The sequence below is a fragment of the Chrysochloris asiatica genome, unplaced genomic scaffold (genome assembly GCF_000296735.1).
Source record: "Chrysochloris asiatica unplaced genomic scaffold, ChrAsi1.0 scaffold00060, whole genome shotgun sequence".
Taxonomy (NCBI): Eukaryota; Metazoa; Chordata; class Mammalia; order Afrosoricida; family Chrysochloridae; genus Chrysochloris; species Chrysochloris asiatica.
Window position 1 is genome coordinate 13,411,888 of NW_006408578.1, and position 14,792 is coordinate 13,426,679.

General features: G+C 39.4%; 1 protein-coding gene across 1 annotated transcript in view; it reads left to right on the plus strand.

Moving 5' to 3' along the window:
• CAGE1 (cancer antigen 1) overlaps positions 1-14,792 on the plus strand; it is a 72,241-nt gene that overhangs the window by 23,016 nt on the left and 34,433 nt on the right. The window contains 1 exon segment of the mRNA XM_006864132.1: positions 7,540-7,647. Coding sequence (XP_006864194.1) covers positions 7,540-7,647 — 108 coding nt within the window.

Genomic DNA, 14,792 nt, shown 5'->3' on the forward strand with positions numbered 1-14,792 from the left:
TGCCTTTTATACTATGTACAGGTTCCTCATAAGCACAAGTAAGTGTTCCAGAATACTCATTCTTAGCAATGTTGTCTGTCGGGGGCCAGCCCTGACAATCTTATTGGGGGTTCCTTAGAGAGAGGTATGGCATCCGTGAAGAAATGAAGCTCACAGAATCAATAGGTCTCGATGAATGGTGAGTCTTCTCCTCTCATTTTATTTCTCCTCTTTTGAATTTCAGATTCTCAAACAGCTTTTATACTACTCTATACCATCAATCTATTAATCTTTCTTTTCAAAGTAGTGGTCTAAATCATACATATTTATCATTTCAATATAGAGCATCAAGAGCATCAAAATCTTCCTTGTTCCCTTTTACACAGTTAGACAATATCTGATTTCTGTAAGCAAACCTCATTGTTCTTAAAATGTCACGTTAATCTTAAAACATAATTCTAAATCTTAACTCCTATTTCTACCTTCACCTATTATTTTCCATAGATTCATTAATCACACCATGTACCTAAACATTATTTGCTATGGTAACTGACAACACAGTTGTTTCTCATGATTGATTAAACAAGAAAAACCAGAAGCATTTAAAGTTTTGTAGTTAAGAAGAAACGGAACAACTTCCTTATAAAAACTTCTCTATACAAAAATCTAGTTAAATTTCTGCTTATGATCTATTACTATTCCCTTAGCCCTAAATTGCATTTTTAGCTAATTTTCTAGAGGTCTTGATGTCCCTGATCGAAACTACACAGAATGTTGAATGTAATCTTAAGCCTGGACTGGCAAAAACTTTAGCTGGTTTTTCCTAGTGATGAAATTTATTGTTAGTGTGAAAAGCATTCTTTAGGACTACACATGATTGAATATGATGTGAAGGTGCCTAAAAACAAGTTTCAAATCTCTAATATAATTCTTACTAAGATTCTACTGAAAACTTTTATTATAGAATCAAGAAAATTAAAAATAAGCTGATTAAAACAAAGAGACAGAAACTGCAGAGTCCCCACATGAGATCCCTCCTGGGGCCTTGCCTTCCAAGGGGAGACCCATTGTGGCCTTGCTTAACAATGAGCCCTTCATGCTTAGGGTCCTCCGCCACTCTGCCCCTTGGTGACATGGCCTCTGCCATTTCCCTCTCCTTTATTTTTTAAATAAAACAGGTGCTAGATTATGATCTCAACTCTATACTGGCAGTTGTTTCAACTGCTTTAAAATGTCTGATTATCAAACTATAAAAATCAAAAATATGTATATTTCTTAAATCAGAATAATAAGTATAATACTGATTACTTATAACTTTGATACTTATTAAAATGATAGAATTAAAATGAAACTACAAAGCCAGCAAGGTCCCCGCATGAAATCTCCTGTTGAGGCTCTGCCAAATCAACGAGGCATCCGTTGCTGCTCTGCAGTACAGTGGACTTTCTTCATGCATAGGGTCTCTCACTGGTCTGTGTTGTTGCAATGTATTTGTTATCAGAGCCATCATGGCCCCTGGCAGTTGTCCATAGCTTGTCATAATCCACACAATCGAAAGCCATTGTGTAGTCAATAAAGTACAGGTATCTTTCTGGTGTTCTCTGCTTTCAGCCAAGATTCATTAGATGTCACCAATGATGTCCCTCATTCCACATCTTCATCTGAATCTAACTTGAACCTCTGGCAGTTCTCTGTACGGTTGTAGCTAGGTCTTTTGATCATTTTATCAAGTACAGTACTAAAAGTTTTCTAACGATATACATTGTTGTTGTTAAGTGCTGTTCAGGGTTTAGGGTTTCCCTGTATAGGGTTTCCAAAGAGCAACTGGTAGGTTTGAACTGCTGACCTTGTGGTTCGCAGTCCAGTGTTGATCTTACAGTGCCATACCAGGAGTCCAAATGATATGTATGTATATATGTTTGCATTTTTTATTGACAGTTTTTACTTATTTCCATATAAATCACAAGATCTTTTTAAGTTTTACAGAAAGGTCTTAGAATAACTTCTAAACCATGGAAATAATTTAATCATGGATGATATAATCATGCTTTGGCAGACATTTACACATTTTTTTCATTGATAAAGATATGGGAACAACCCTGTTCTTAGAAATCTACTACTTTAAAGGAGTTGGTCCTGGTATTGTGCTATAGGATAAATTCTGATCAGCTAACAACAAGGTACGTGGTTCAAACTCATCAGCTCTTCAGAAACCCTATAGAGGATCACTGTAAGTCAGAATCAACTCAGACACTTAATAACAACAGCATTCTTAAGAGATCTTTGTTCATTAGTGCATCAAATCTGCTTTTGAGACCAGAAGAGTTGTGAGATGACATCAAGAATACCATACATGATGAAAGCAAAAAGTCATTAAAAAGACATGAAAGAAAGAAAAGACCAAAATGGATATCAGAAGTAACTCTGAAACTTTCTCTTGAAGGTTGAAAAGCTAAAGCAAATGGAAGAAAAGATAAAGTAGGGGAGCTGAACAGAATATTACAAAGGGCAACTCGAGAAGACAAAGTCAAGTATTATAATGAAGTGTTTAAAGACCTGGAATTAGTAAACTAAAAGGGAAGAACACACTCAGCATTTCTGAAGCTTAAAGAACTAAAGAAAAAAATTCAAGCCTCTATTGGAAATACTGAAGGATACTAGGAACAAAAGATTGAATGATGCAGGAAGCATCAAATGAAGGTGAAATTAATACACAGTTACTGTACCAAAAAATTGGTGTTCAATCATTGCAGGAGGTACTATATGATCAAGAATTGATGGTATTGAAGGAAGAAGTTCAAGCTGAACTGAAGGCACTGGTGACTAATGAGCTTCCAGGATTTGATAGCATACAGTTTGAAATGTTTCAACAAACTGATGCAGCACTTGAGATGCTCAACAATATGTATGTCAAGAAATTTGGGAGACCTATCCAACTGATTGGAAGAGCCATATTTGCACTCATTCCAAAGAAAGGTGACCCAATAGAATTTGGAAATCATTGAACCATATCATTAATATCAAGTGAAAGTTTTCTGAAGATAATTTTTATAAGGTTGCAGCAGTGCATCGATAAGGAGCTGCCAGAAATTCAAGCTGGATTCACAAGAGGGTGTAGAACTAGGTATATCATTGCTGGTGTCCAATGAATCTTCTTGAAAGCAAAGAGTAACAGAAACTGTTTACTTGTGCTTTATTGACTTTGAAAAAGCATTCAACAATGTGGATCATAACAAACTATGGATAACATTTCAAAGACTGGGTATTCTAAAACATTTAATTATGCTTATGAGACACCTTCATATAAATTAAGAAACAGATGTTCTAACAGGAAAAGGGGTTTAAAAATCAGGAAAAGTATACACAGGGTTGTATCCTTTCACAATACTTATTCAGTCTGTATGCAGATGACACACCTTTTTTGCTGAAAGTGAAGAGGACTTAAAACTGTTGAAGATCAATGACTACAGCCTTCAGTGTAGATTCCATCTCAATATAAAAACAAAAATCCTTACAAATGGACCAATAAATAACATCATGATAAACAGAGAAAAGATCGAAGTTGTCAAACACTTCATTGTGCTTCTATGCACAATCAGTACTCATGGAAGCAGCAGTAAAGAAATCAAAAGACATATTGCATTCATCAAATCTGCTACACAAGACCTCTTTAAAGTGTTCAAGAGCAAAGATGTCAATTTGAGGACTAAGGTGTGCCTGACCCAAGTCAGTAACCTCATATGCATATGAAGAGTCCTGATGTGGCACTGTTGGTTAATGCACTGGACTGCAAAATCGTTCTGAACCACAAGGTTGGCAGTTCAAGCTCACCAAGCTGCTCCTTGGAAACCCTGTACAGGGTTACTATGGGTTGGAGCCGACTCAACAGCACTTAACAGCAACAACATATGAATGTGAAAGTTGAACAGTGACTAAGGAAGACCATAGAAGAATCGATGCATTTGAATTATGGTGTTGACGATTATTAAAAGTACTATGGGCTATCAGAAGAACAAACAAACCTGTGCTGAGAGAAATGCAGCTAACATTCTCCTTTGAAACAAGGATGGTGTGACCTCATCTCTCATACTTTGGACATGTCCTGGAGAAGGACATCATGCTTGGAAAAGTGGAGGGTCAGCCAAAAGAGGAAGACCTCCAAAGAGATGGATTGGCACAGTGGCAACAACAATGGGTTCGAACATAACAATTGTGAGGATGGCACAGGACGGGGCTGTGTTTCATTCTGTTGTGCAAAGGGTTACGATCAGCTGAACCAATTCCAGGGCACCTACCAACAACAACAAACAGTTCCTAAAGGATGGTAAAACATATATAAAGTAACCCTTATTTATTGAATTTCAAATTCCTGTGTTGCCATTAAGGTTAGCTTTGTCTTTTTATGGTATTTTGTTTTGTTTATTAAAAGTTTTTTTATTGTTGGAATACCTAAAAGGGGTTCTAGAACTTACACAATGACATAGGCCTTTTGCAAAACCTTAGCAGAGTATAGGACCTTAAGTGGAATCCTGAATCCCATCCAGAACCTTATGAGGTGGGACATACCCACTAACAAGGACAAGCAGACCAGCCTGGAAGAGCTAGAGCAACAGAAGATACATCTTCAAAGAAAGATCATCAGGAAAAACCCAAAATAAATATGTCAGTATGACTGGCTACTACAAGAATAAGCAAGTTGTTTGCCAGGAAGCCATCAAGGCAAGCAATCTGGTTTCTTCGGGACAAATTCCCCTCTAAGACTTGAAACTCAAAGGGAACAAATGAACAGGCTTGTAAGCTTTCTGGCAACCACATTGGTCTACTGGTGAGTGGAAGAGGGGGAAAGGCAGCAATGAATAAATGGGCTGAGTTCAACCCTAGTCCGTTGACTTCTGTTGACTTGGAGATGAGAGAGAGAACAGGAAGGGTTGGTTGGCCCAAAGTGTGGTAAGACCTGGGGACACTTGAGCCTATGGACAAGAACATAGCCACAGAGGGCTAGAGCTGAGAGTGAAGCACCCAGCTGATATGAAGTGAGGGGAGATGCACAAGAACATCCAAAGTTGTAAATAGTACCCATTTGACTTGGATAGCTTGATAATCAGAACCCAACTAGAGGAAGATAACAAAAAAAAATTGGGGGGGTGGGGGGGGGATAAAGGAAACAAGGGTAAATTGTCACAATTTGATGAACCTGACCTATACTTATATAGGTGTTGTTGTTGGTAAGTACCATGGAGTCGGTTCTGACTCATAGTGACCCTGCATAGGATTTCTAAGGCTGTATGTAAATCTTTATGGGAGCAGAATGCCTCATCTTTCTTCCACAGAACCACAGGTAATTTCGAACTGTTGACTTTGAGGTTGGCAGCCCGTCTTGTAACCACTATGGTACCAGAGCTCCTTATACTTATGGAGGTAGTAACTCTACCAACAGAGACGGAAGGAGTCTTCACATCAAGTATCAATGCTATCCCCTCTTTGCACAGGGTAGATACGGACGGGCAACTTAGGCATTGGCTACCTAAAATGAGGGGGTGGTAAAGGCACAAAGTGACTGGCTTACAAGGTTTCAAGAGGGAGTTTAGTTTAAGAGTGTGTTGGGGGAGTGGGGGGAAAGAGCCCCCACTGAATAGATTTCATCTTGTCTAGATGGGTCTGGTGATAAGATTCGTATGATTCAATAGTGAATAACTGTTACCATAGCTAATTGCCACTGTCATAATTGTAAAGGTAGAAGTTTTGTAACAAAAACAGGGGAGTGGTTAATCTTACAGCCCAGAAACAGAGGACCCTAGGACCATCAAGGGAGAAGAGCACAAGCAGAATGCGGGATCTTATCTAGAGAAGCAGTGACGCCTGAGACAGAGGCAGAGATAGGGGCATGGAGAGGGGAATGGCTGAGGACTCTAGATTCATGGGAAGAGAGAAACTAAGAGCTGGTGGCCAGGAGGCAGACTTGCAGAATGTGCCCTTTGGTGGTCTAAATTATTATATATGCCTGAGTGTGTGTTTGTTTGTTTTTTAAAAAAGCTAAAAGGAATAGAGAGAAATACTGTTAACCGATGGTACATGGAGGGGATTATAATCATTATAATGAAACAAAGTATATGATTTGTTGAATGTAAAACTGATGATCTGCCCTGTAAATCCATAATAAAAACCTTATTTTAAAAAAAAAAGTTTTTATTGTGAATGAGGTTTACAAGGCAGATTATCAGTTTTACATTCAATAAATCATATTTTGTTTCATTGCAATGATTTACAATCCCCCCCACCCAAGCACTGTCAGTTAACAGTATTTATCTCTGGTCCCTGCCCCCCCCCCTTTTTTTGACTGTATACCTACAAAACAAAAAATACATACTCATTTAAATGTCCAAAAGGACACATTTTACAAGCCTGCCTCCTGCCCACAGGCACACAGCCTTTTTCAGTCCATGGGCCTAGAGTCCTCAGCTGCTCTCTCTCTGTATGCCTTTGCCTCTGCCGCCATCTCTGCTGTCGCTGCCTTTCTGGTTAGAATCCCACACTCTACTCGTGCTCTTCCCTCTTGATGGTTCTAGGATCCTGTGTTCCTGAAATGAAACATTAACTGCTTCCCTCTTTTAGTTACACATCTTCTACATTTACAGTTGTGACAGTCACCATTAGTCCTGATAACAGTACTCACAATTGAATCATAAAATCTTATCACCATCATCCCTATCCCCTTTCACCAGATCCATTTGGAAAAGGGGAGTCATATTCGGTGGGGATCCTACCTTACCCATTTCGTTTGGAAGCTAAACACACTCATGAAAGCTTGTAAGCCAGCCACTTCGTGCCTTTTTTAGCCTCCCTATTTTTGATAGCCAATGTCTAAGTTAGCTGTCCTTATCAATCAAGCTTGATCCTTAATATGAATCATCTTTTCCTTTCAGCTTATCAAATTGTAGCAATTTACTCTCGCTCCCTGTATCAGACTTCTTTATCTTCATCTGGTCAAGTTCTGGTCAGCTAGCCATCCAAGCTAGGTCAAATGGGTACTTTTTATGGTGTTTTAATTCAGGAGAAAATTTTGTATTTGTTCCTTTGGTGGTGGTAGTGGTTGTGTGCCATGGAATCAGTTCTGACTCAACAACCCCGTATAGGGGTTTCCAAGGCTGTAAATCTTTATGGGACCAGAAAGCTTCATCTTTCTGCCATGGAACCACTGGTAGTTTCAAACTGCTGATCTTGAGGTTAGCCCAATCTGTAATCACTACGCTTCAGAATATGCTGCTATAATAAATTAATATAAAATCTATATAGATAATTCCCAAATTTTAAGTATGTGTGAATATTTTATTTGGCTAGTTAGAATCTCTAACTAGGAAAATTGTAATAGATAAACCTTACTTGTATAATGAGGCTACTTATAGAGAGTCCAGGTGATTAGTTCTCGGTCTAAGTTCTACATGTATATTATTCTTACCACTGAAGAACTCTCAGAGTTCCTAGACTAATATACTATGTATTGTTAAATATCTACAGGAGTGTGAAACTATCAAAACTGAGCATAAATATATCTCGTCTCAGGCCACAGACATTGATGCAAATGAAGTCAAGAATATTAATGATGTGCCTATCCTCTTGGGAGCCAAACTAAATAAGTATCACAGTCTAAATGAGGAGCTTGATTTCTTGGTAAGAAAAATTTTTAACTGCTTTTGCTGTCATTTTTATATCATGTAATTAAGTTTAATAAATTATCAATGTTCTGAAAATTTGTTCATTAAAATGTCCACACAGTATCATTGCAACAGTATTATTGGCCCACAAATGTACATAATTGAAATTTGCGTTTTCACTTTTAACGTTTTAGGTATTGCCCCACTTAATTTGTTTTTATACTATTCAGATTTGTTTTTTCTAATGTTTGCTGTTGTTAAATGCCATGGAATTGGTTTCAACCCATAGCAACCTCATACAGGGTTTCCAAGGAGCAGCTGATGAGCTTGAACCACCAACTGTTCAGTTCAAACTGACTTTGTAGTGCAGCGCCTTCACCCACAGCACCACACCAGAACTACTTTTGTTCGTGTACAAGTAAACAAATATGTACTGCTTTTCATGGTGTACGTTTTCCATAGTGTATATTTATACTATTTTCATGAAGTGTGTTTATATTGTTGTTAAGTACAGTTGAGTCTGTTCTGATTCATAGTGATTCACAGTTGGTTTCCTAGGAGCAGCTCACAACCTTGTAGTGAGTAGTCTAGTGCTTATCCTACAGTGCCACATATGCAGCCGCCATTTCTATAGCAATATTTGTTTATAATAACATGACTAAGGTGTGCTTTGGGAAATTGGACTCATGGTTTACTTCATATAGCTTCTAAAGATAAAAACATTTTAAAATTAGAATAAAATGAAAATAAGATCTTGATAATGAATTCTTGTTGTTGTGTGCTGTCAAATCAGTCCTGACTCATATTGACCCTGTATAGGGTGTTTTCTGAGAGCAGCTAATGGGTATGAACTGCCGACCTTACAGTTACTAGTCTAGTGTGTATCCTACAGTGCCACATATGATACCAACATTTTTATTGCGATATTTATTTACAATCATCATGTATAAGGGTGCCTTGGGAAATTGTACTCATGATTTACTTTAGATCATATCTGTAGGTAAGAGCAGAGTCCTAGTGTGGTGCTGGAAGATAAGCACTGGACTGCTAACCACAAGGTAAGAAGTTCAAACCTACCAGTTACTCCTTGGAAACCCTATACAGGGTCATTATAAGTCAGAACTGGCTCACTGGCATGTAACAACAACAAAGATAAAAACAGCTATAACAAAAAAAATGAGAATAAAATAAAAATGGGTGCTGGTATTGAACTGTTGTTGTTGACCCTGTAGAGGGTTTCCGAGAGCAGCTGGTGGGTTTGAGCCACCAACCTTATGGTTACCAGTCCAGTGCTTAAGCTGTAGTTACAGAGTAATTCAACAGTCTACTTGGATTGTACCATAATGTAAAAAAGATTAAATACATATAATTGATTTTTAATAGTAGTTAAGTAAAGGAGTCTGTTAGCACATTTGAAGTGATTAAAATGCATTGCATGCTATAATCTAGGAGTAGGAGCATAAGCATTTGTCTAGATTCCTTAGTGATAAGATCAGTCCAGGTGCAATTCAAAGCTGATTCCTATGAGGTGGAGACAGGGCCCAGAGCACTGATAATCTGTGGTGCCCCCTCACCTGCTTCCTCACACATTCAAACAGGATATGTGAGCTATATACATACATGTATGTGTGGATGTGTGTCTTAGCTATCTATAAAGTGACTTCTTTTAATTGTCACTATACTATTAGGGAAGGAGCTCTGGTAGCATAGTGGTTACGAATAGGGCTGCGAACCGCAAGGTCAGCAGTTCGAAACAACCAGCTGTTCTGTGGGAGAAAGATGAGGCTTTCTGTTCCCATAAAGATTTACAGCCTCAGAAGCCTGTACAGGGTCACTATGAGTCGGAACCGACTCCACGGCACACAGCAGCAGCAGCATACTATTAGGAGTTGTGGTGTGGTGCTATGGTATAATGCATTGGACTGCAAGGTCAGTTTGAACCGCAAGGTTGGTGGTTCAAGATCACCAGCTGCTCATTGGAAACCCTATACAGAGTTACGGTGAGTTGGAACCGACTCCCTGGTACTTAACAACAGCAACAACATACTATTAGTGGAGTTCTGGTGCAGGAATATAGAATAAAGCACTGAGCAGCAAAGTCAATTTGCACCACAAGGTCAATGGTTCAACCTCACCAACCATTCCTTGGAAACCCTATACAGGGTTGCTATGAATTGGAACTGGCTTGATGACATTTAACAACAACAACAACAAAATACTATTAGTGATTGAACACAAAAGTAGCAAATGCCATTTTAGTGAAATGAGATGAACTGGATTATAAAATTTTTAGTGGGTGTGAGTTTTGGCGGTTCAAACCCCCCACCCACTCTACAGGAAAGATGAGACTTTGTGCTCACATAAAGATAAACAGTCTCATAAACCCTATACAGTGTGGGTTACTGAATTGGAACCAATTTGATGGCACCTAATGACAGCACCAACAATATCACATCTACAAAAAAGAATATCCCACATATTCTACAAAATAAAATTTCTGCTATTGGAGTCCTGGTATAGTTCTGTGGGTTAATGTGCTGGACTGCAGAGTCAGTTTGAACTACAAGACCAATGGTTCAAGCTCACTAGTCACTCCTTAGAAACCTTATACAGGGTTGCTATAGGTCTAAACGGACTCTATGGTAATTAACAACAACAGGTATTACATTAAATATATGCTAGATTGCATCCACATGCATGCCAAACATGTTTTAAAGTTAAAATTATAAATGGTGGTGGTGGTGTGCCGTGGAGTTGGTGCCGACTCATAGCGATCCTACATAGGGTTTCGCAGGTTGTAAATCTTTACGGGAGAAGAAAGCCTCATCTTTCTCCCATGGAATGGCTGGAAGTTTTGAACTGCTGAACTTGAGGTTAGCAGCCCAACTCATAACCACTACGCTACCAGAGCTCCTTAAAGTTATAAATATCATTTACAAAATGTAGGACAAAACTCTGTACATAAGTGCTATACAGTTAAAAAGTAACTTAATTGAATTCATTGCAGTGGTTGTCTTGTTCTCTCGATTTTGCAAGTTATCTGGGACAGGAGTTCCCATTGGTTGTGTACCAGGATCTGAGCAAGAGCAGACCCTTGTGTTTGTATCATGGTAAAAAGCATTGCTGGCCCCCTGGCTGGAACTGCTGCATCAGTAAACATGGATGTACAAGACAACTCTCAAAATGGAACAGAAACCTATTATTAATATAATCTACCCTGGTCTGATAAGTGTTCATTTAGACTCCAGTTGCATATTGGGTGAATTAACAAGAGTTAGATTTGACAGCCCATGCCCACCTGTTTATTAGAAATAATATACTTCTAAGAGACCCACCCAGTCCTAGTATCCTGGTATGGCACTGTGGGATAAAGCACTGGGTCAAAAGGTTGCTTTGGACTACAAGGTCAGTGGTTCAAACTCACCATTTGCTCCTTGGAAACTCTATACAGGGTCACTATGAGTCAGAACTGCCATGAAGGCACTCAACAACAAGGAGACCCATCCAGATAAGTTTCAATTGCACAGGAGCGGAACCGTAAGAGACAGATGTTAACAAAGGTGTTGAAGTGGTAGAGGACTCATAACTTAAACAGCCTTGCATGTGGTTGCTCTTATGATCCAGTGTGAAATTTATTTCACACACTGGATTTGTGACCAAATTCATTGAGTGCCCTGTAAGTTCCCTTCTACTAAACTACTCGCTTTTCCATGTGTCTTGTCTGCTTGGTATCTACAAGTGTCTGCATTGGACAGTGGGTGCCCTGTTTTGTTGATACCCTAAGCATGTGCTTACCTTGCTTATTGGGTAATTGATCCCTGGTTTGAGGTCAGACACACCCCTACTCTCCAGTCTCTTTACCAGTGGTGACACCAGCTGTCCTCTCTACAGCAGTGGCCACAAAGAACTCACAGACCTTACTTAGCTAAGAGAAATATCAGAGCCCACTTCAGGATCAGGATCAACAGGCTCAGGCTCAGGCTCAGGCAAAATCTGGAAGGGTCCCCTAAAGTGGAGAGCACATCCCTCCCCGCTCCTCAGCTCTTTGGGCTCCTTGTGGCCCTTCTCTCTCCCCTCTTACCCATCTCTCTTCCTTCTTGTCTCTCAGGACATAGCTCTTCTTGGCCCCCTCTAGATGGGCCTGTCTTTGTCCTTCCTGCCATTGATCTTGACTGCTAACTGACCCAGCTTGTAGCCAGTGTAGTAGTGTGCTTGTTTATCTCTCTTACCTGCATGCCTAGCAGGGTTCTGCTGTCACCACTGACCTATGGGGCTCTGGTTATCTTCATTGTTAACAGCCCTTCACCTGTGTTTCAGTTCTTTTAGGAAGTTCCGTATCTCCTTTGTGTCTTTTCTCATCTTGCCTCGCATGCCTTTACCCCTGTTTTCTTCCTTCTGCTATCTTGTGTTATTTCACTGCATATATAAGCAATCTCCTTATCAATTTTAAGGCATGACCCACCTACCAGGGCCACAAAGTGACCAGTCCCTTCTAGGAAGGCCACAATCGCTTCATTTGCATAATAGGTTATAGCTACTTCATTTGCATAGCTTATCCACCACTCCTCTGTCAATTTGTTGTACTGTGGAGGCTTGTGAGTTGCTGTGATTCTGAAAGCTATGCTAACCAGTATTTTAAATACCAGCAGGGTCACCGATGGTGGACAGATTTCAGATGAGCTTCCAGTTGAAGAAATACTAGGAAGAAGGAGTGACGAACTACTTCCGAATATTTAGTCACTGAAAACCTTATGGATAGTAGAGAAACACTGTCAGATACAGTGCCAGAAAATGAGCCTGTCAGATTGGAAGGCACTCAAAATGTGACTGGGAAAGAGCTGCCTCCTCAAAGTAGAGTTGGCTGTGATGATGCGAATGGAGTAAAGCCTGTGGGAGAAAAGCCCAAAGGACCTTCGTTTGCTGATGGGGCACAACTCAAAATGAAGAGAAACATTTGTAAACATCCATTGAAAATCGGAACATGGAATGTACGAAGTATGAATTTAGGAAAATTGGAAGTTGTCAAAAATGAAATGGAATGCATAAACATCGGTATCTTAGGCATTAGTGAGCTGAAATGGACTGGTATTGGCCATTTTGAATCTGACAACCACATGGTTTACTATGCCGGAAATGACAAATTGAAGAGGAATGGTGTTGCATTCATTTTCAAAAGGAACATATCCAGATCAGTCATGAGGTACAACGCTGTCTGTGATAGGATAATATCCATGTGCCTACAGGGAAGCCCAGTTAATACCACTATTATTCAAATTTACACACCAACCACTTAAGCCAGTGAGGATGAAATAGAAGAATTCTACCAACTTCTGCAATCTGAAATTGATCAAACATGCAATCAAGATGTATTGATCCATTACTGGTGATTGGAAGATAAAGATTGGGAGCAAAGAAGAAGGATCAGTAGTTGGAAAATATGACCTTGGTGATAGAAATGATGCTAGAAAATGCATGATAGAATTATGCAAAACCAATGATCTGTTTATTTCAAATATCTTCTTAGACAGCATAAAAGATGAGTATACACATGGGCGTTACCATATGGAATACATAGAAATCAATTTGACTACATCTGCGGAAAGAGACGATGGAAAAGCTCCATATGATCAGTCAAAACTAGGCCAGGGGCAGACTGTGCAACAGACCATCAATTACTGATATGCAAATTCAAACTGAAGCTGAAGAAAATGAAAACAAGTCCACGAGAACCAAATATGAAATTGAATATATCCCACCTGAATTTAGAGATCATCTAAAGAACAGATTTGATACATTAAACACTAAAGACCAAAGATGAGAAGTTGTGGGATGACATCAAGAACATCAACCAGGAAGAAAGCAAAAAGTCATTAAGAAGACAAGAAAGAAGGAAAGGTCAAAATGGATGTCAGAAGAGACACCGAAACTTGTTCTCCAGCATAGAGATGCTAACAAATGGAAGAAACGAGGAGGTCCAAAAGCTGAACAGAAAATTTCAAAGATCAGCTCAAGAAGATAAAGCCAAATATTACAACAAAATGTGCAAACATCTGGGGTCAGAAAACCAAAAAGGAAGAACACGCTCAGCATTTCTCAAGCTGGGGGAACTGAAGAAAAAAATTCAAGCCTTGACTTTCGTTATTGAAAGATTCTCTGGGCAAATTACTGAATGATGTAGAAAGCATCAAGAGAAGTTGGAAGGAATACACAGAGTCACTGTACCAAAAGGAAATGGTTAATGTTCAACCGTTTCAAGAGGTAGCATATGATCAAGAGCCAATGATACTGAAGGAGGAAGTCCAAGGTGCATTGAAGGAACTGGCAAAGAACAAGGCACCAGGAATTGATGGGATAAAAATTGAAATCTTTCAAGAAAGTGAGACGGCACAGGAAGTACTCACTCATCTCTGCCAAGAAATTTGGAAGACAACTATCTGGCCGACTAATGTGTGCCCATTCCAAAGAGAAGTGACCCAGCGGAATTTGGAAATCTTCGGACAGTCTCTTTGATCTCCCATGAGAGTAAAGTTTTACTAAAGGTAATACAGAAAAGGCTGCAAGCATACATTGACAGAGAACTTCCAGAGGTTCAAGCTGGATTCACAAGAGGCCATGGATACCATTGTTGATGTCCGATGGGTGTTGGCTGAAAGCAGAGAATATCAGCAAGATGTTTGCCTGTGCTTTATTGACTACGCAAAGGTCTTTGATTGTGTGGATCATGACAGGCTATGAACAACATTGCAAAGTATTAATATTCCAGAACACTTCATTGTGCTCATGAGGAATCTGTACCTGGACCAAGAGGCAGTTGTTCAAACAGAACATGGGAACACTGAATGGTTCAAAATTAAGAAAGGTGTGCAACAAGGTTGTATTCTTTCACCATACTATTCAACCTGTATGCTGAGCAAGTAATCTGAGAAGCTGGGTTCTATGAAGAAAAACATGGCATCAGGATTGGAGGAAGACTCACTGACAACTTGCGATATGCAGATGATACAGACTTGCTTGCTGAAAGTGAAGAGGACTTAAGCAGTTACTGGTGAAGATCAAAGAGCACAGTCTTCAGTATGGATTACATCTCAATGTAAAGAAAACAAAAATCCTCACCACTGAACCAGTAAACAACATTCTTATCAATGGAGAAAAGATTGAAGT